Source organism: Argopecten irradians, chromosome 10 (genome assembly GCF_041381155.1).
Source record: "Argopecten irradians isolate NY chromosome 10, Ai_NY, whole genome shotgun sequence".
Classification (NCBI taxonomy): domain Eukaryota; kingdom Metazoa; phylum Mollusca; class Bivalvia; order Pectinida; family Pectinidae; genus Argopecten; species Argopecten irradians.
The window spans coordinates 6,408,494-6,431,724 of record NC_091143.1 but is presented as its reverse complement, the minus strand read 5'-3'; the positions used below and the strand labels follow the sequence as shown (position 1 = coordinate 6,431,724).

At 37.5% G+C, this 23,231-nt stretch overlaps 1 protein-coding gene across 1 annotated transcript; it reads right to left on the bottom strand.

Annotated features, from left to right (window-relative positions):
• Nucleotides 1–6,312: 6,312 nt before the first annotated feature.
• Nucleotides 6,313–19,009, bottom strand: LOC138332522 (uncharacterized). Its single transcript, XM_069280524.1, has 6 exons — nucleotides 18,843–19,009; nucleotides 9,245–9,394; nucleotides 8,971–9,061; nucleotides 7,513–7,657; nucleotides 6,607–6,791; nucleotides 6,313–6,417 (listed from the first exon to the last, which is right to left on the bottom strand). Exons 1-6 carry the CDS (start codon nucleotides 18,942–18,944, stop codon nucleotides 6,353–6,355), a joined length of 738 nt encoding a protein of 245 aa, XP_069136625.1. The 5' UTR covers nucleotides 18,945–19,009; the 3' UTR covers nucleotides 6,313–6,352.
• Between the last annotated feature and the right edge of the window lie 4,222 nt (nucleotides 19,010–23,231).

Here is a 23,231-nt window from a genome sequence, read left to right as displayed (position 1 = left end):
GGTTTAAGTTTTTTCACATAGACTCATAACATTGTCTGTGTTTACCATAAAAAATTATACTGCAAAAGAAGACATTTCAACTTCTGTTAGAGGCAAAATAATATAGACTGAGGGCACTGCTTGATATATTTAAATAGTAAATACTTGAACATCAACTTCTTCTGAATAGGCGAGCTTTGCTGTTCTCCAACAGCTCTTGTATTGCTTTATGATATCTCTGAGTGGTTAGGTACTGGTCAAATTCCATCAATATTTGCAAGAGCTACGGGTCTTGATAACTTCGGACTGACAGTCTTAATGATTAAGAATATTTTCAATAGTAAATAACTATTTTTTGTAATGCACATCCACTTCCGTGGAATTCTTGTTCTTCTTTCTAACGTCTCCTTTAATATAGCCTTACTTTTGGGTAATATGTTCCATTATAAGAAAGGACCAACACGAATACGTAAGACATCACATAAACTAGAGGCTGTCCTTAAAATATCCTTTTATGAATATTTACATGGTACATGCTACCAACATTTTACCTTCGATTTATTTCCAAATTATAGTTACATATTCTGACAATTGTTGTAATTTTATCTCGATGTGATTTTACGTTGGGATGTCGAATTTAATTATCGTAACATACACTGGTTATATTGCTGTGATGTTTTTATTATTTATAAACAACACGAACCAACAACATCTGATTCAGTAATAACACCAAAAGTGATAACATCGTCCTATAGATATGGTATCGTTTGTTTAATTGATTAATTAACGTCCTATTAACAGCTAGGGTCAATCAAGGATGGCCTCCAATGTGTGTAGTTTGTTTGAAGTGAGAGGTGCTGTTTTGGGAGACTGCGGTATAATCATGTTGTGTCTTCTTGCAGAGTGGAACTGTTGCCCGTTTTATAGTGATATATTACTGAAGCATACCGCCGAAGACACCAAGCAACACACCCACCCAAACAGCTGATATGATGTCGGAGAAGGACTTGCATTGCTTGTAAGCATTCCTCAGGCCATTTGACATGTTTGATCAACGTAATTAGCAGGGAGTGCCGAATTCGATACTGTTTGTGACATATTATCTCAGTTCTTGATTTACTGTGATAGGTACCGTAATATGAATATATCGAACTAAACTGAAATGTTGATTTCTACATTATTTTTAAAAGAAAAGGAAATTACACTGGAAGAATTCTGTCCATTTCAAAGGACACATGAAATCTTAATGTATCTGACTAGATGTCGTTTTTACTGCCGTTGGACCCTATCTGTGAACAAGGAAAGTACCATACTACTGTAGCGAGTGTACATTGTATTGAATGAAGTGACGCAATAACATAGTCGCGTCCCACTCACACTAAGATGGCGATGATTGGCTGAACTTGAAGTACATATGTAGGCTGAGTTAAAAATGATTGTAGTCTCAAACCTCAGTTGTACGTTGTGGCTATGCTACAAATGCAATATATCTGGTTACGTTCTTGGTTTTTTGTATTTACACTTATCGACATTGCTCAAAAAAGCGGCAAAAATAGGAATTGGGAGTATTATGTGCGTTGACATCAGCTAGTAAGCTAATATAGCTGTCGCTTCTACGGAAGGATTGACTGGTTTGTGCTGTACCATGGTCAGGCTCATTGAGAGTACTGGTGTATCCATCAGTGTCTTCGATGACGGCTTATATGGGGGCTATTCATTTGAGTTTTCATTTTAACTTTCGTTTCTCGCGTTTGCAGATTGATAATGTAGTCTATAGGCATATGCTGATATATACCGCCGGTATTTTGATGTCTTTCATCTCCCCCCGGCGGTATATTTTGCACATCAATTTTTTTTAAGAAAATCGACGTCCAGGGAGCCACAAAATCGATGTTATAAAGGTGGTAATTTCAATGCAAAACATTAACAATAAATGCTTGACAACTTGCACAAAGAGGTGTTGTATTTAGAAAAGATAACATTTTAAAATCGCATTGTGTTTGTTGGCCACCGAAACCTCTAAATCTATGAAATACCTTGCAGATGTCCAAAACATCGGCGGTCCACTTTACTCCGTGCACTTGTCAATGTCTTGAGATATTACACATGAATAGTTGTCAGAAATATTTTAAAAGATTAGAATCTAGTTACTTAAAGTTACCACAATAAGTAATAAATGTGTTTGAGATCATTAACAAACTTTAAAGAGCAATCGGATAGCAGACACGTTGACTTAACAATAACATTGTGAGTGAACTCGCTACGGTACCAGATCCAAGTTGATGACTAATTATATATAGGGAACAACCAACTAAATAAAAAAGCCCTTCGAAATGGCCCCTGTGTATACAAGATTGAGCCCAGGATAGAATTTTAACCCGGCCGCTGATTGGCTGGCTAATTATGAATTTCAAAAGTAAAAATGTTTTCTGACAGGTATATTTTAGTTCAAAATGCGCCTGATTTCAATAAAGCTACCCTGGTTGGAGTTTGAGCAGAAGGACCCAAACTTTTTTTTCTATCCATTATTATATGAGAACCTAGACTTTAATTATAGAACACAATAGCTAACTAATATTCCTTTGTTTTAATAATACAGTACAAAACTTTAACAAAGTTTAACACTGTGGTCTGTGTAAAATTATTTAGTTGGTTGCTCTCTATAACAGTACAGTTAAAAATGTCACTAACCTTGTAGCTTGTTAGGTTTGCAGTAATAATATTTCAAACCAAGTGAGATTGAAAATCTAAAAAATTTGACTATTTTGCACACGACCTGCAGCCGTGACTTTGCGGTTGCGGTTCCCTACGTAATTTTACTAGAAATATAAGGATTTATTAATATATCTAAAATAAAGACATAATAGTTCTTTACTCAAGTGAATCGTTTAAGCTAACAAGCCATTCATTCAAAGCTCAGCTTACCAGTCACTGATTATCATAGGTGGCTGACACTGATGTGTTTGTGTATTCTTGTTTATCTTATGCTTGCTGATAATTAGACTCTGGATCTTTTTTTTCTTCATGAAATTGTCTACGGCGTCCGCAATCTTGCACGAACACCAAATTGTAACCTCTAATGTTAGGTTTACACTATGTTCCTGGCGGCCACGGCAGCCCCGTTTCAGGCCGCCGTGGACAAAACGTGGTGACCGCGAGACACTGCGAGATAACGCAGAAGGACGTGATAGACAAACGTGAGCGGTCGTGATTACCGTGGATACCGTGCAAGATTTTTAAACTATCAAAAAAATTGCCACGGCAGTCACGGTACAGATGGTAAACGCCACAGTACGTAATAAAACGGGAGTGACTTAACAAAACGTAACAGTGCGTTCGAGGCCGTAACAAAACTTCCAGACGGTCCGTGGTGGAACGGGCAGCAAGCACGTTACCCGGAATCCCAAGTTTTGTGACGTTCTGTTGCGTGTTTTCCACGTTTTATCACGGTTGATGCAGATTGGCTGCACGTTTTGTGCCGTTTTGTTCAGGTTTGTCAAGGTTTTGACGGCAAGCCAAGGTGGATGCTAACCGTTTTTATGCGTTCTGTCAAGGCACATCACGGCTTGGAGCGGTTGAAATCCCGACGTGATACGGCGTGTTACGTCTTATTACGGTCTTACGTTGCAAGCAATATATGGTGGAGTATCATTGTCTGGCCTGGTACATATTGATACTTCATGGAATTCTTTGTAGTAATAAATAGAAATATTCATTATCAAACACATTTAAACCCTCAAATCACACCAAAGCTATCATTGCAAAAGGCAGATTAAGTGAGAACCATTAGAGAAGAAAAAATTGCGTAGAAACACTTGGCTCTAATAATTATATATTTATACCAAATAGAGTTAAGATTTTCTTTTCTTTTAACATGTTTTTTAATTAAAACCTGTTTGAAAAGAGATTTTCGGCAATAAATATTGTTTCATTTGCTCCAAAAAAGCCGGCATCAGACTTTCATCCCTAGTAAGCCGTTGCGGACCGTGAAAAACGTATCGGAGCTTGATCAAAACGTGTAAAACGTAGCAGACCTCATCAGATCGTAACAGGCCTAGAGATAACGTAGTGGTATACTTGATAGACCGTGCTAAAGCCGTTATGTACCTTTAACCTCCGGGAACAGCACTTTCCCCTATATCCACGGTCTACCACGTAATCCGTAAAAGACCGTGGCAAAACTTCACAAGACCTAGCTCAACTTGAATACGGAGACAAAAATAGCCAAAATTCGACGGCGCACCACGTTTCGGGCAAACGGGGCTAACGTGGTCGCCGGGAACATAGTGTAAACCTAGCATAAACACACGTGCCCTTCAAGTCATATTTTGTCCCGCCCACCTTGTAAACGAACCATCCAATGAGAAAATGTTTTGATTCTCGACGCCGCGGAGTACTTGTCTTTGATCATGTACTATTGATACTTGTCGTAATTTATTACACTTTCGGCGTTCAGACAGGGTTCAACGGCAGTAAATGTGTTCATGAAACATCATTCATTGACAGTAAGAACATCGATGGTTATATAACTAAAAATGATCTAATACTTTTATTAAAACAGGTTATTAATAATCGTAATCAGATTAAGCATTAGCAAGTTATAATTTGGGACCTATTGAACTGTAACAATGAATCAAGTAATATAAACGACATCCTTTGTACAATAATATTGACTGTTATTGGAAGAGATTACGTCACAGCTAAGGCACATTGTTATGATATTGGTTAATTTTAGTATAGTCCAAAATACAAAATAATATTATTTATATTTTATTTACCCAGCTCGAGATGAAAAACAAAACTAAATCATTATATAAGTTCACCTCCTTTGAATTTTCATTAATGTTATGCGTTTTAGATCATTTACATCCACCTATGCCATTACAATACTATCATTCAGAACAATGATATGTTTTGGAAGTTATTTCAAATTGTGTAGCATTTCGAACTTAATGTCAGCAGATAGCAACCAGCTCACTGATATTGTAAAGTTCTAAAACCTCAAGTAAATAAAAACTATTTAGGTAAACTATTGTTTGAAAGCGGAAGGACACTTATTGCTCCGTTGTCCAATGCTACTATGGAGAGGATGTACAACGCTTGTATTGTCATCAGGTACAGCTTGGTGGGGTTTGGGTGACATGCAGAGGTTTATATAACAAAACGTTATCTTCAAATTACATTTATACGCAAAGTTAATAAATGTAGATACTGGCGATTGAAACCTCCCGGACCTAGGGCGTGGACTAGTTATCAGACCTATGAACATGATATTGACGTGAAAGGTGATAAAACATGCAAGTCAAAGAAATTATGTGCATAAACTTATGGATATTAAATCAGTTGTAAATATTGTGCATTGAAAATCCAAATTTTCATATGAAAATTAGGATTGAAACACATTATGAATAATTAAATAGATTTAAAGGCACATTACCTTTCCGAAACAAAATATAAAGATTATTGAATTCAATAAAAACATAGACTATATATATTGATGTCCTAACATAAATTAACAACATAATTAGAAGACTTTCTGCGTAATATATGTTGACAGTGAAGATTCATTTTGTTGTTTTGACATCTGACGCAATGAAAATTAACGTCTGATTTATTTTGATTTAAATTGTTCAGAAGGTGATGATATGTGTAGTATTGACAGTAAGTTAATAACTTTTGCGATGCTACAAAATTACCAATGAAAGAATAAATGGGAACGAATAAATACATAAAATTTCTTTATTGGATAGGAATGAATGAATAAATATAAGTTGTGAAAGAAAACAATTGTGAAAAAAGTTCTACGAAATAACCCGATGGATAAAAACATTATTCTAGTTAAGTCGTTGACAACTGAATATAACTTGTGAAAGAAAACAATTGTGAAAAAAGTTCTATAAACTCATTGGCAATATCTGCATAATGGTAGTAACGTTAGTTTGTTCACACACGTTTCCCGTTCTTCTTTAAAATAAACACTTCTTGTGAATATCCCAAATGTACAATATTAACAGCTATATGGTAACTGCTTTGTTTATTGTAGTTCATCAGTTTACCAATATGAATCTCCTTCGAGATTTCCCGAACACGGGATAGTCCTCAACTGAGAAACGAGTATTTTTTAAGGACCAATTTTTCTAACAATCTTATATTTAATGAGGATATGTAAAAAATAATTAAAATGAATCTGAATAATTAATTCAAATTAGCAGATCATCAGAGCATTGTTGGTGTAGAAATTACAAGCAGAAATAATCAGGCTGATGTCATGCATTTAATGTGCACTCTCGCCGTAGACTCCACCATCATTAAAGAAACACTAAAAGACGCCGATTATCGTGAATATGTTTAATTTTCGTTATTGTTTAACAGGTTAGGATGGTAGACTACTGTCAAGACTAAACTGCTTTCCTGATCCGTGTAAAACTACTTCATTGGCTGAAAAATAAAAAAACATGAATCAAAATGTTTAACATACGAGTATTTTGTCAAAAAGAATTATTTGCAATAATGCGGCGACGTTCATTGTTTTAACATTTAATGTGAATTGTGTGAGTATACACCATTGTTTGATTGTTTAAGGTTTAACTCCTTTACAGCGAATATCACAGGGACACACTGACTTACCTATATGCGACATGTGAATGGTGTCCGTAATTGTCTCCCCATTGGCCGCTGTGAGGCGCAAGTGTATCGGATATTGTACAGGTTTGTCGAAGCCCGAACCCATCACCCAGAAACCATCAGAGGTGTGTCGGAAGCTGGCATAATTACCACTCTTCTGTCTCATTTCAACTTCCGTGGCGGGAATTCTGTAGTTATTTAAAGGCAAAATATTAAAATTGATAAGGTTAAAAATTCTATATAAACTTTTCCAAATAAAAGGGGTATTAACATACGGAACTTCCGTACGTTTTGTCTAGAAGGAAAGATGACGTAAGAAAATGCTGAAGTTGAACTCTGGAATTTTATGATAACTTGACGCATGGCTATTCTGGAGTGTCCAGAATGTAGCCGTTGTGTTCCGTACAAAGTCGGAGACCTAACTGATTTACAAATAAAATAGATCACGCTTATATAATGTACAGACAATAAAATTACAGATTGCAAAATTACAGAATCATGATTGACAGATATCGCTCATTGGGAGATTAATCAGTCGTGGTCAGTGTCCTTTAGGCAATAAGGATGGCCGTGACATCATTTCGGTTACGTAATAGAATGGAACATAAAATCTTTCAGAAAAGGTATCGAAGTAAATGTCAGAGGATATACACAGTTTTCACTACGGGGTTTTATCTCAAATGTCACAAACGATATATGTAGAGTAAATATGATCAAGAATATAATCAAGTCTTAGGAATGACAAATTATAAACAATAGTAAACTGATAATTGAGGATAAAATTTAGCAACTATTAACAGAAGTTCAAAGCACTTAAAAATGTATCACAAAATTCTTTGTGATAGTATGTTTACTGCAACATTATTAAAAGTGTCACATAAAATATATTCATATGATGTAAAGCATTACCTCGCATTACGGATTTGGAGTTTCAGGTAATAATCGTTGCTTCCTTGGAATTTGTACTCGATTTTAGTGTTGCCGACAGGACACTGGATTGCTCGGATGGAAATATCCCACCGACCGTCACCATTCCGGGCAAAGTCAACGGAACCTGAATAGAATAAGTGTTGATTTTTATTGAGAAAAAAACCGTTTTAATACAAGAGCTGTTGGAGAACAGCAAAGCTCGCCTATTCAGAAGAAGTTGATGTTCAAGTATTTACTATTTAAATATGGAAATATGACAAATTAACAGACTCAAAAACCCCCTAAAGGGCCCAAAATTGGTTGTATTATCACATTCAGCATCCATACACACTAGGCTAGGAAAATAAAATCATAAACATATATGATGACTTATGCTTAAACAATTGACAAAATAGAAACTTGCTCAAAAACTTTAATATGGAAATATGACAAATTAACAGACTCAAAAACCCCTAAAGGGCCCCAAATTGGTTGTATTATCACGTTCAGCATCCATACACATTAGGAAAATAAAATCATAAACATTTATGATGACTTATGCTTAAACAATTGACAAAATAGTAACTTGCTCAAAAACTTTAATATGGAAATATGACAAATTAACAGACTCAAAAACCCCTAAAGGGCCCCAAATTGGTTGTATTATCACGTTCAGCATCCATACACATTAGGAAAATAAAATCATAAACATTTATGATGACTTATGCTTAAACAATTGACAAAATAGAAACTTGCTCAAAAACTTTAATATGGAAATATGACAAATTAACAGACTCAAAAACCCCTAAAGGGCCCCAAATTGGTTGTATTATCACGTTCAGCATCCATACACATTAGGAAAATAAAATCAAACATTTATGATGACTTATCCTTAAACAATTGACAAAATAATAACTTGCTCAAAAACTTTAATATGGAAATATGACAAATTAACAGACTCAAAAACCCCTAAAGGGCCCCAAATTGGTTGTATTGTCACGTTCAGCATCCATACACATTAGGAAAATAAAATCATAAACATTTATGATGACTTAAGCTTAAACAATTGACGAAACAGAAACTTGCTCAAAAACTTGAACGTAAAATGGGACGCCGACCCTGACGCCGACGCCGACGCCGGGGTGACAACATTAGCTCCCCCTATTCTTCGAATAGGCGAGCTAAAAATTCAATGATAAAAATTACAAAATCTTCAATACCCCTGTTGTCAGTATAATGTGACCGGATGGGGTGTGTTGCTTACTGCCTTCGGTAGCAATCTTCAGAGAGAAAAAAGGCAAAAGTAGACACAACACACCACAGTCTCCCACAACACACACCACACACATGGGAGACCGTCCTTACATGACCCTGGCTATTATTAGGACGTAAACCTTAACCTAACCAAACCAATACTTCTAACATCAATGTTGACGAATATATAGCATGTGTACTTACCGGCGTGACATTCTGGACACAGGTCTTTGACGAACACAATATGGTTACCAGTGATGGGGTCGTTACCAAGACCATGTCCTGCCCCTTGAACCTACACAAAACAGCTTGGCACATCATGAATAATATAATATTATTTCGTTTTAGACAAAGATATATTTTCTTTTTTTTTTATTTAAGCCAATTTTTCTAACGTTTCAACATTCTTGTGAGAAGATGCTTCCTTAATTCTTTCAATGGGTGATCAGGGTATGCACGTGAAAACTAGTAGACTTACCGTAAAACACATACCACATGCTAGAGATCCGTAGAACTGGGGACTGTTGAGGGCCACGAGATCAGTGATGGCGGGATTTTTAGCTACAGGAGGGAGGTCAGGAGGTGTGTAACTACAAGTTCCACTGGAACCAGCTCCGTAATATGTACCCTGTAATATATAAACATAGACAAGAGGGAGGTCAGGAGGTGTGTAACTACAAGTTCCACTGGAACCAGCTCCGTAATATGTACCATGTAATATATAAACATAGACAAGAGGGAGGTCAGGAGGTGTGTAACTACAAGTTCCACTGGAACCAGCTCCGTAATATGTACCATGTAATATATAAACATAGACAAGAGGGAGGTCAGGAGGTGTGTAACTACAAGTTCCACTGGAACCAGCTCCGTAATATGTACCCTGTAATATATAAATATAGGCAGGAGGGAGGTCAGGAGGTGTGTAACTACAAGTTCCACTTGAATCAGCTCCGTAATATGTACCATGTAATATATAAACATAGACAAGAGGGAGGTCAGGAGGTGTGTAACTACAAGTTCCACTGGAACCAGCTCCGTAATATGTACCCTGTAATTATAAACATAGACAAGAGGGAGGTCAGGAGGTGTGTAACTACAAGTTCCACTGGAACCAGCTCCGTAATATGTACCCTATTATATATAAATATAGACAAGAGGGAGGTCAGGAGGTGTGTAACTACAAGTTCCACTGGAACCAGCTCCGTAATATGTAACCTATAATATATAAATATAGGCAGGAGGGAGGTCAGGAGGTGTGTAGCTACAAGTTCCACTGGAACCAGCTCCGTAATATGTACCCTGTAATATATAAACATAGACAAGAGGGAGGTCAGGAGGTGTGTAGCTACAAGTTCCACTGGAACCAGCTCCGTAATATGTACCATGTAATATATAAACATAGACAAGAGGGAGGTCAGGAGGTGTGTAGCTACAAGTTCCACTGGAACCAGCTCCGTTATATGTACCATGTATATATATAAATATAGACAAGAGGGAGGTCAGGAGGTGTGTAACTACAAGTTCCACTGGAACCAGCTCCGTAATATGTACCATGTAATATATAAATATAGACAAGAGGGAGGTCAGGAGGTGTGTAACTACAAGTTCCACTGGAACCAGCTCCGTAATATGTACCCTGTAATATATAAATATAGGCAGGAGGGAGGTCAGGAGGTGTGTAACTACAAGTTCCACTGGAACCAGCTCCGTAATATGTACCCTGTAATATATAAATATAGGCAGGAGGGAGGTCAGGAGGTGTGTAACTACAAGTTCCACTGGAACCAGCTCCGTAATATGTATCCTATAATATATAAATATAGACAGGAGGGAGGTCAGGAGGTGTGTAACTACAAGTTCCACTGGAACCAGCTCCGTAATATGTACCCTGTAATATATAAATATAGACAGGAGGGAGGTCAGGAGGTGTGTAACTACAAGTTCCACTGGAACCAGCTCCGTAATATGTACCCTGTAATATATAAATATAGGCAGGAGGGAGGTCAGGAGGTGTGTAACTACAAGTTCCACTGGAACCAGCTCCGTAATATGTACCCTATAATATATAAATATAGACAAGAGGGAGGTCAGGAGGTGTGTAACTACAAGTTCCACTGGAACCAGCTCCGTAATATGTACCCTGTAATATATAAATATAGACAAGAGGGAGGTCAGGAGGTGTGTAACTACAAGTTCCACTGGAACCAGCTCCGTAATATGTACCCTGTAATATATAAATATAGACAAGAGGGAGGTCAGGAGGTGTGTAACTACAAGTTCCACTGGAACCAGCTCCGTAATATGTACCCTGTAATATATAAATATAGACAAGAGGGAGGTCAGGAGGTGTGTAACTACAATATAGACAAGAGGGAGGTCAGGAGGTGTGTAACTACAAGTTCCACTGGAACCAGCTCCGTAATATGTACCCTGTAATATATAAATATAGACAAGAGGGAGGTCAGGAGGTGTGTAACTACAAGTTCCACTTTAACCAGCTCCGTAATATGTACCCTGTAATAGAGCAAGTATAAACAACTATTACTAACTCTGTTAATACCTTTACCTTTCATTGCATCAATACTCATTTAAATATAACAACTGAGACACGATTTGTATAGGATAACAGGAGAAAAGTATAATTAAGAAGTTTAGGCAAGCTTTCACCTCCAACGAGCTTCAGACAAAATTTATATATACTACTATAGTAGTGAGAATGTTAAAGTTTTAAAACGAAATTGAAAACGAAGATGAGAGGAGAGCCAACAAAAAGATACAATGTGCGGTTTGAAAACAAAAACAATATAAACATAATGTTTTTCAAAAGAAATTGATGTCCATATTACAGAATATGATGAAATGCATTCATTCATATTGGTCTTTATATAATGAGGTAAAAAACGGTATAAAGCTAGTATATTAATAATCCGAAATAAAAGGCCAAAATAGATTCAACGTAAATTCATCATTTCTATGGAATATATATTCAGCCACTATAGGACCTTCAGTCCAAAATAGCACTAACACTATTTATATTTACATTCTGAGTGCTTCGTCACTATATGAATCAACCAACTGACGAAAGCAAACATTTGCCTATGAAAACACTATGAATACACTATGAATACAACGATTCTCGTGCATCGACCAGCTGATTTCAAACAATGCGATAGTTTCATATCAATAAAAAATAGTCCCCCACAATATTTCAACGTATAATAACTGATGTGTTGTTTCTTGATATAGAATCAACTAAGGTTTACTGTAATCAAATCTTATTTTAACTATATTTCTTGTTTATCGTTATTTGCAAAACAGATCGACCGGAAGGCGGAAGCTTGAAGACGTGACGTTGTGAACGACTTTTTCATCCAGCTGTTCAATTAATCTCGTTTCTCGTCGTATATGGGTGTCATAATTTTAAAAATAATATAAAAACCTTTCAATAATTTTTATTTTCATAAATTATTCTAATGTAAATATATGGATTGAATGTATTTTTTAGCTCACCTGGTCCAAAGGACCGAGGTGAGCTTATGGGATACCGCAGCGTCCGGCGTCCGTCGTCCGTCGTCCGTCAAAAATCGACTTCTTCTCCATAACCGGCGTCCGTCGTCCGTCGTCCGGCGTCCGTCGTCCGTCAAAAATCGACTTCTTCTCCATAACCGCTGGTCGGATTTCAATAAAATTTGACTGGTAGCATCCGTATGGGCTACTAACTGAAAATAGTACAAATGATGGGGCTGACCCCCCGGGGGCCTGAGGGGCGGGGCCAAAAGGGGTCAATTTGGCTATTTCCATATAGACGACTTCTTCTCTGAAACCAAGCATGGGATAGCAGCCATAATGCAATGGTTGCATCCTTATAGGTTGGGGATTCAAAATTGTACAAATGATGGGGCTGACCCCCCGGGGGCCTGAGGGGCGGGGTCAAATGGGGTCAATTTGGCTATTTCCATATAAACGACTTCTTCTCTGCAACTAAGCATGAGATAGCACTCATAATGCAATTGTAGTATCGTTATAGGGTGGGGATTCAAAATTGTACAAATGATGGGGCTGACCCCCGGGGGGGCTGAGGGGCGGGGTCAAAAGGGGTGAATTTGGCTATTTCCATATAAACGACTTCTTCTCTGAAACCAAGCATGGGATAGCACCCATAATGCAATGATATCATCCTTATAGTGTGGGGATTCAAAATTGTACAAATAATGGGGCTGACCCCCCGGGGGCCTGAGGGGCGGGGTCAAAAGGGGCCAATTTGGCTATTTCCATATAAACGACTTCTTTTCTGAAACTAAGTATGGTATAACACCCATAATGCAATGGTAGCATCCTTATAGGGTGGGGATTCAAAATTGTGCAAATGATAGGGCTGACCTCCCGGGGGCCTGAGGGGCGGGGTCAAAAGGGGTCAATTTGTCTATATTCCACATAAATGACTTCTTCTCTGCAACTAAGCATGGTATAGCACCCATTATGCAATGGTAGCATCCTTATAGTGTGGGGATTCAAAATTGTGCAAATGATAGGGCTGACCCCCGGGGGGCCTGAGGGGCGGGGTCAATTTGGCTATTTCCATATATATGACTTCTTCTCTGCAACTAAGCATGGTATAGCACCCATAATGCAATGGTAGCATCCTTGTAGGCTGGGGATTCCAAATTGAGCAAATGATAGAGCTGACCCCCGGGGGCCTGAGGGGCGGGGTCAAAAGTGGTCAATTTCCATATAAATGACTTTTTCTCTGCAACTTAACATGGAATTGCGCTCATAATGCAATGGTTACATCCTTATAGGGTTTGGATTCAAAATTTTGCAAATGATGGGGCTGACCCCCCGGGAGCCTGAAGGGTGGGGTCAAAAGGGGTCAATTTAGCTATTTCCATATAAACGACTTCTTCTCTGAAACCAAGCATGGTATAGCACCCATAATGCAATGGTAGCATCCTTATAGGGTGGGGATTCAAAATTGTGCAAATGATAGGGCTGACCTCCCGGGGGCCTGAGGGGCGGGGTCAAAAGGGGTCAATTTGGCTATTTCCATATAAATGACTTCTCTGCAACTAAGCATGGTATAGCACCCATAATGCAATGGTAGCATCCTTATAGTGTGGGGATTCAAAATTGTGCAAATGATAGGGCTGATCCCCGGGGGGCCTGAGGGGCGGGGTCAATTTGGCTATTTCCATATAAATGACTTCTTCTCTGCAACTAAGCATGGTATAGCACCCATAATGCAATGGTAGCATCCTTGTAGGCTGGGGATTCCAAATTGAGCAAATGATAGAGCTGACCCCCGGGGGCCTGAGGGGCGGGGTCAAAAGTGGTCAATTTCCATATAAATGACTTTTTCTCTGCAACTTAAAATTGGATTGCGCTCATAATGCAATGGTTACATCCTTATAGGGTTTGGATTCAAAATTTTGCAAATGATGGGCTGACCCCCCGGGAGCCTGAAGGGTGGGGTCAAAAGGGGTCAATTTAGCTATTTCCATATAAACGACTTCTTCTCTGCAACTAAGAATGGAAGAACACTTATAATGCAATGGCAGCATCCTTATAGGGATGGGATTTGAAATTGCACCAATGATAGGGCTGACCCCCGGGGCCTTAAACGGCAATAGATGCGAGGTCAAAAAGGTCAATTAGGCTACTATTTTCATATAAATTACTTTGTCTCTGAACCTATGTATTGGATAGCATATTTGTATGGTATAAATAGCATCATTGTATGGTTGTGATTCAAAATTAAACTTTGGGAGTCAATTTTGCTTATTTTTCTAATTGTCAGATTCTTGTGATAATTACTAACAAAAAGCCAGGTGAGCGATACAGGCCCTCTGGGCCTCTTGTTTAATTTTCATAGCAGAAGCTATATATCTACATATCTTCCGAGGAGCGCTAACGCGCTCCACAGGATATGTAGTAGCTTCTGCTATTCATAGCCGCTATGAAAATTAGGAAATACATTTAATCCCTATATGTAACACAAACGTTTCACGTAGATCTTCCATTGTTGTCATGATTAAATAGAACTATTTTTTATAACGGCGAATAACGCCATTTATTATACAATGAATAAGAACTAATTAAGAAATTTGATGATATTAATTAATTTTATAAAGATGTAATGCGTTGTATTTCTAAAGGAAAAAAAGATTAATTAATCAAAGTAATGCTAAAAGGTCAAATTGTTGTTGACGCCGTAACTGTCTCGCACATAACAAGCAATAACGAACATGCTTCAAACCGTTAATGACATTTTTTTCAAAATTGAGAAAAAAATCCACTATTACGAAATCCTTTTGACACCCATTACAGAGAAAAGTTATGACTAAAACTAACAAAATCACTGACGTGGAAATCTGTGTGACTAGCCATTCTTCTGAAATTCTAATTATCTGAATTGCTTCCTTAGTGATGATGCATGCAATGCAGCGCCGCCAAATCGAATGCGACGCTCATGCTTTTGGCCTCAATGGTATGTGACGCCATTGATGGTAATCCGTCCATTAATCTAGAAAATGAGGTCTAAATGTTCTAAAGACAGGACAGACAAGCTCAATGGTAACCGCTGGTCATTATATGATGGAGTTTTAGTTCTGCTTCGTGAAATCCATTACGATCCGGTCATTCAGTATTGTTCTCTGCTACTCTTGTCCCTTGTCTTCCGACTTCACTCACTAACATGAAATGTTATCTTCACTGTTGTCAAAATAAGCAGGACTGAAAATTGCTTTGTATTTCTTTAGTGTATCAGCGATGTTAGATGAACATGAACATGTATATTTGTTGAGGACAGAGAATAAACAAACAAAAAATCTCAAACTAATAAAACATATATGATAAAGTTTACACGACCACTGCACAATTGCTACTAAGTCTAATGAATGGTATCTTCCAGTTCTTACATTGGCAGCTAGTCTCTTGCGTACTAATACCACAACCAAAGTTCGAAAGGTCTAGAAATGACTGGATTTTAAGGCAAAATCATAATTAACGAAAGAATATAACTGAAAATTGATATGGAAATACATTCTATGAATATATTTGAAATGGATTGAAATTTATTTATCGTTGTATATCCCGTTTTATCGACGAGACTATTTCATCTACTATTGTTTTTGCCCTGCATGTAGGGTGTTAGAATGGCCCCGCAAGTTGGACTTTAGAATTGAACATGCTGCCCCTATTGCATGATCGTAAAAAGCGACTAAATTTAGGATCTTATCTTTTCACTTCTTCCTAACTGACTTTATGTTTCCTAATCCCTCCCTTTGCACCGCCTCACTTTTGGCCTTGAGTTGAGCGTTCGCCCCTGTGAGGAAGGCTCTGGGTTCTGTCCCCTGGCCGAGACACACCAAAGTCTATAAAAGTGGTAGTTTCTGCTCCTGCTTAGCGCTCGGCATACAGGGAGTGGGACAACTGGTTAAAAATGAAAAATCGCCAACCGTTGTCAGTATAATAATGTGACCGGGTGAGGACATTTTTCAGTGACAAATGAGGTATCAAAATTAGAACAACAAGTAATATCAGGACCAAAACATCCAATATATTGTAGCAATTTGGGTAAACTCAGTTTATCTAGAAAACACCAACAAAAATTAAAATATATTATAGAAATGCAAAAGATAATTATTGTTATACATTAGGTTTACAAAACAGTCACCAGGTTGCGTATAATGGGCAATATGCTATTTTTCGAAACTCGAAACCGCTGACGCTGACCAGCCAGCCGTCTTCAGCACAACACCTACTGATAAAGTAACAAATGTAACCTATATTAGCCTGTGTTTATCTGTTCATATCAGTCTCTCAAAAAACACGCACCTCGCAGAACATACACGCAACACGCTGCATGCATGGGAGGCCGTCCTTACATGACCATAGCTGTTAGTAGGACGTTAATTAATCAAACAAACAAAACAAAAATTGGACCTGCTGCCTCTGTTGCATGTTGATAAAAGGCGACTAAATTTAGGATCTTATCTTTTCTTCATTACTGACTCTATTCTGACTCTATTCTTCCTAACGTCTCCCTTAACACCGCCTAACTTTTGGCCTTTTGCTGATAAAAGTCTATAAAAGTAGTAGATTCTGCTCCTGCTTTGCGCTCAACATACCGGGAGTGGAACAACTGGTTCGTCCGTTGACACTATAATGTGACTGGGTGGGGTGTGTTGCTTGGTGTCTTCGGCGGCTTGTTTCATTGATATAGCACTATAAAAAGGGCAACACTATACAAGAAAACACAACACGAATATACCGCAGTTTCCCAAAACACGCACTACATACACGCAATAAACCGCATGCATGGGAGGCCGTCCTTAGATGATTCTAGCTGTTAATAGGACGTTAATCGAATCGAACAAACAAACAAACAATCTGCTATTGTTGTTTAGTCGGGTGTCCGTGGTAACACGCTTGGAGTTGCAAGAACTCCACTCTTTCCCGCCAAATCATTGGCTGTTCCATCAAATGGTATGTTCCACTATACAAACGTATAACTTTTATTTTCATACACATGTACTTTATTTTTCACCCTTTTTCTGTTTATACCGAGAATGATCATATAAATGTAAATATAAGCATTGGTTTCATATTTTTGTGACATGCATTGGGGTGTAACATATTTTGGGTGTTATGGTGCGTTAACGCGTATCATTGGCTATGCTATAACACCCAATGCATGTCAAAAATATGACAATTAATGCTTAATTGAAGTTAAGTGACATGTAAAATTAGGAGGGCTGAAGTTGGGAGTTCCAAGACGCGGGTTCTGTTTAGCTTAAACGGAACTAGGAACAAGGTCACAGTTTCATTTCGCCCAAATACTGGCCAACGAGCGGAGTTCCGTTTATTATGACTCCTACCTCTAATAGCATGTTTAATTAATTACATATTATGTAATATAGGAATCGAAGTTCGAGGTTTTTAGGAACAATAAAACACAGAATTACTCTCTTTTACACGGAATTACTTAAACGGATCCGACACCCGACTCGAATTCCGTTTAAACTTCAACGGAACTAGGAACCATCACCTCATTTAGGGGGAAACCGTGAGTTTTATTTGACATGACTATGAGACCTAATTAAGAGGTATGACATATATATATTTGACCTGACCCCTGGAGGCCTTTCATTGGACATCGCTGTGCTGTAAACATCCCTGAGCTTTTCTGACAGATGACACAGCATCGGTGATGCGGCCGACTATGTATATATCATATTTCCTTGGTCATTTGTAAGGCTGGACTGCCCTCAGTATATCACAAACGGTTGATTGTTGACACACACAGACATGTAAGGAACCTATGTAAAAGGTCATTTGGAAACTTAACAGTAACTCTCTGGCCTTTGTGATGATGCTAAATACCTAAAATGCATTACTGTATATCTGGAGGTAACATAACAATATTGTAATAAAGCTAAATTATGCTGAACAAAAAAAATGCATGTGTTGTGTTGTCATCTAAATAGTGCTACGAGTGCGAGTCATTAAGGAACCAGCTAAACTAATGTTTTTACACCTTCAAGATGTTTTACGATATTTGGTGTAGATGGTTAGAGATAAGGAACAATGATTTTTATTTGGATTCTATACTGATTGCATGATCAAAACAGATGTTTTAGACGCATTAGTGATTCGAGGGTTAACATTGGGATGTTGAAATCGAGAATGGAAATTAGTAAGACAAGTTTTAGTAAATCCATTTGGGTAACAGACATAATGCATTTGAATTTCGCTGTGTTTGAACAGTATGTAAGTCTATATTTATGTTTTAAATGTTGGAAATAAAAGTTCTAGTTCGCATATCCGAATTAGTTTGAGTTCCCAGACTTTTACATTGAGTTACATACATATCTAATATCTTAAAGAAACAAAATCAAATATATCTTATACAGGTCACGCATAAAAAAACCTGACCAAAATAAAAGTTATATTATTCACGAAATTGCGATCCTAATGAATTTGCCCTTCGTATAATTCTATAGGAATAGCTCACAAAAATGGCTATATCTTTTTTTTATTATTTTTCAAAAGTCACTATAAGCCGGAAGTCTACTTACATCACCGCGAGTTGTATGCTTGTAGAGGTTGAGGATGTTTTGGTTGACGGCCCCGTGGGTCAGTGTTAGAAGGGAGAGAATGTACAACGCCTGCATTGCCATTGACGAACAGCTTACACACTAGATCAACAGGTACAAACATACGAACCACCTATCATACCATTACATAACGGAGAAGACAGATAAGGCTGCCGAAACACTGACCCTACAGTCGACAGATTAACCCACTTCTAATGACGTCTCCGTGACTTATCTCTTATTTCAACAGACACAGATTGCCGAACCATAATGTCCATTTAAGAAAGTATTGGTTAGCATGGGTACTAATATGAGACGACCGGTTTAATTGAAAGGATGCAAACAATTAAATCAAATGGTGCGATTTTTTAACAATAGCTAAATTCTTCACTGGTTTGAACAAACTAAAAACGAAAAAGCAAAGTATATTTGATACTTTTGACATATCGAAAAAACATAGGAACCAATGATAATCAAATATACATTTTTTATATCAAGTAAAGATTTTACGGTGAGCAGAACTGTGAGACTGTGTTTGTGTTCTGTAAATATTATAATTGGGGGTCTTGTCAGATCAAGTCACAGATGTGTCTATCGGAAATATTTTGTGGGTTAAAATCACCCACCGTACTACATCTTGATTTGTTCTTTAAACAATACCATCGGGGACAGTTTATCACTGAGCCATATGATAAGGATAACTGTTTTCATCCTATTTTCTATTTTGTAGTCTTGTACGGCGGTAGAATTATACCTGCTTCCCCTATTGCATGATCGTAAAAGGAGACTAAATTTAGGATCTTATGTTTTCTCTTCCTACTCTTCCCTGGCTGAGTCACACCAAAGTCTTTAAAACGGAGTAGTTTCTGCTTCTGCTTAGCGCTCAGCATTTAGTTGTTAGGCTGTAATAGGACGTTAACTAATCAAACAAACAAAAAAAATAGTGGTTAGGACCGGGTGGGTGTGTTGCTTAGTGTCTTCGACATCATGTTTTAGTGATATTATATAAACACTACCTGCATTAGAGGGTGACAGTGCCTAGTGTCACCCCGAGGATATCACTGTCCCCCGAGGCGAAGCCGAGGGTGACAGTGATATTCCGAGGGGTGACACTAGGCACTGTCACCCTTTAATGCAGGTAGTATTTATATTTATTATACCAAAAGTCTAGAAACAAAACTAGTTTTCAAGTATTTGCAATATATTGAAACATTTTAACTGATTTTAGCAAAAGTCGAACAGTCACCGTCGGCAGTTGAATAGCATATCAGCTTCTACTCAGTAGCGCTAACTATCATTGCATTATAAAAAAGAATACTCACAATAAGCATTTAGTGAAAATTCTTGTTGTCTTGTCTCCTGCGTTTGTTTAAATCTTAACGTTTTTGTAAATCTCAATGAATTTTGGTTTCGTCCCGTCGTCTGTTTACAACATTAGCAACGTCACGAAGACGCTTGAAATCGCATGTCTTCCGTTCACCTAATCACCGACGGGTTTATAAAAACCAACATATAGCGCTTTGACGGTAAGCGAAAAGACGTGAACGGAAAGCTCCGTCATTAATATGATATTTTTATTGATAAATAGACTAAACTATTACTAAACAGCTCCAGATAAATTTTGAAGCGTCGCTTCAAAAAACAAAGATGGCGTCGAAATAAGAAACGAGTGCGCATCTTTTTCGGGCGGTTAATATTTTGCACTGTCAAAAACACACTATCACCCGTTGCTAGGGGGTTGCTACGAACGTGTCTATTGTTTCCTAGGTTGTTCTAATGTTACCTGCCGTGTGATAGTGTAAAATACCAAATATCTCTTGACCAATCAGAATGCAGGATTCTCACTTAAGGTATAATAATTCACTTTAAAAGAGCAAGAGTTCCACATACAAGAAGACACAAAACGATTTTACTGCAGTCTCCAAGAACACGCACCTCGCACTGCATATACGCTACACACCGCATACCTGGGAACCGTCCTTACATGACCCTGGCTGCTAATAGGACGTTAATGTAATTAGGGATTTCCATTCAGGATGGAAATCCCTATTGTTTTTGTTCTGTTTTTTCTTATTATTATTATTCTTATTATTTCCACAAACCTTACATTATATATATCATTGGCTTCTTAGGTAAAATCTGTGTTTTCGTTTAAATATCACATACAGTGTATATAACAATAAAGATAATAAAAAAGCTAACCGAATTTTATAACATATCTGTATAATTTATTTTTCACAAAAAATAATACGGGCAGCCACTTGAAACGTCATGATATACACGTGCATATCAAAAGGTCTCCAATGCTTTTAAATGACATACGCATCAATTTACTAGTAAACGTTTCAGTCATAATTTGCGTGCACCTGTGTTTTGGCTGAGGTGACCAAGATAGCATTTTACGGTCTCGGAATAGCAGTTGAGAGTGCTTGTTTTACGCATGTTCATCGAAATTTAACTGTCGAAAACAGATATATCTAGATTTTATATCCGATGAAAAGTTACATAATATAAGACAACGATCCAGAGTATCGTGGGTAGCGATAGGCCAAGGACACCTCCTTGCAGGTGGTGTATGGGATTTGCAAATTATTTAGTCTAGATGAAATAAACGATTATTCTAATTACTGGTTTATTTCATAATAATGAATGTACTTGCAATATTTCCAATGTTGGACATTTTTATATTGCTATAATTAATATCGATGCTGCTTTCGTTTGTGCGATGAGATGAGATGAGGAGGTTTTGCTGAGTCATTTCGGTTTTCCCTGTCGACACCACAAGTGACCGTGTATTCTGTTTTTTCCTGCAACTTTGTCATTATACATACAGAAGATGGTATTCAAAACGAAAGCAAATTGCCTGTTATTTACACGATTTCGTTTAAAGCGAAACGCTTCTTTGATGATCAAGAAAAGAATGCATTCACTAAACCGAATGAGTGTACACCTTTTTACTACCGTGGAAATATGTAAGCGACGTCATTCCGGTGATTGTGACGTCAATGTTTGGCGGGACTGACTGCCGTTTCATTCACTCCTACTAAAAGTGACGTCATTGGAATGTTCGGGATCAAGTCATCAAATTTAGAAATTGAATCAAACGAAAGAAATTAAACAATTATTTACTGACATTGTAATATTTTCTTATTGCAACTATTACAGGAAATTATTATAGGCCGGTATCGAGTTCTGTGCCCGACTAATGTCGATATTAGTGTTGAAAATGCATTGTTTCTTGATATTGTTCCGCTTCCTTTGTTGACTTTAAATTCGTAAAATGAACTTAACCCGGGAAGGGCGTCAGAGCGCTTGTTTTCAACGGGAATAAACATCGTAGTGATAAAGACCTTCCAAGTATGGCAACAGTAAATATTTGCATCAGGGAAATAAGGACACAAAAAGTCGATTTTCTCCAAAAGTAAGTAAGTTACACTACATTAATTTTGCTGGAACACTTAAAAAATCGTTCTGATTTCAGAACAATTGGAATTATGAAGATATCTCTTACAGTATTTTTATTATTATTATTATATATAATGTAAGTTAATTATTATTTCCACAAACCATCTTAACACTTTTTCTCACTAACGGAACAAGATACGACGCTCAAATTTGGACACGTTATGTATGTACATGAGTGCTTGAAACGTACGTTCGATTTTGTACGATAAGGTTCAAGGTCAAGGTCACAGACGTAAAAAACTTTTTTTTGAACGAACTTTAAACGCTCATAACTTCATAACTGTACGCTGTATATCGTTCATGTTTAGTTATTCAGACAGATCCTGACATTGTGCGTGCTTTTCCCATGCCATGTTATCAGAGATTATGTCAAGGTCAAGAGTTCGCTACGGGGTCAAACAAAGGTCAAAAACGACATTTGTCGCAGAAAAGTTTTGAATGGCGCATATGACAGATCATAACATATGACAGATCAGAAACATAAAATTACCAATTTCAAGGTCATATGATCAAAAATGGCGGAGATATAGGACATCAAAAATCGAATTTTTAGTTTATATTTGTCCCTGCGCGAGACGTTTCAGCGCCTTAATACCTGTATGTACAGTGTTGATTTTTCATACCTCTGTTGTATGAACTTTTGTCTTCAAAAGTTATGGATTTTAAAGGGGTATAGAAAAATGGCGGAAATATAGCTCTCCAAATATGGCAATTTGTTCCATTTCCTTATTTTTCACCGTAATTTGTGAGTTCGTAGCGCCTTTATAATTTAATGTAGGGTGTTGATTTTTTGTACATGTAGACTTTAACATATTATCTGTATCGGGTTACAATTTCAAAGACGAAGCACTGAAAATGGCGGAAATATAGCCCTCCGAATATGGCGTTTCGTTCATTTTTTTAAAG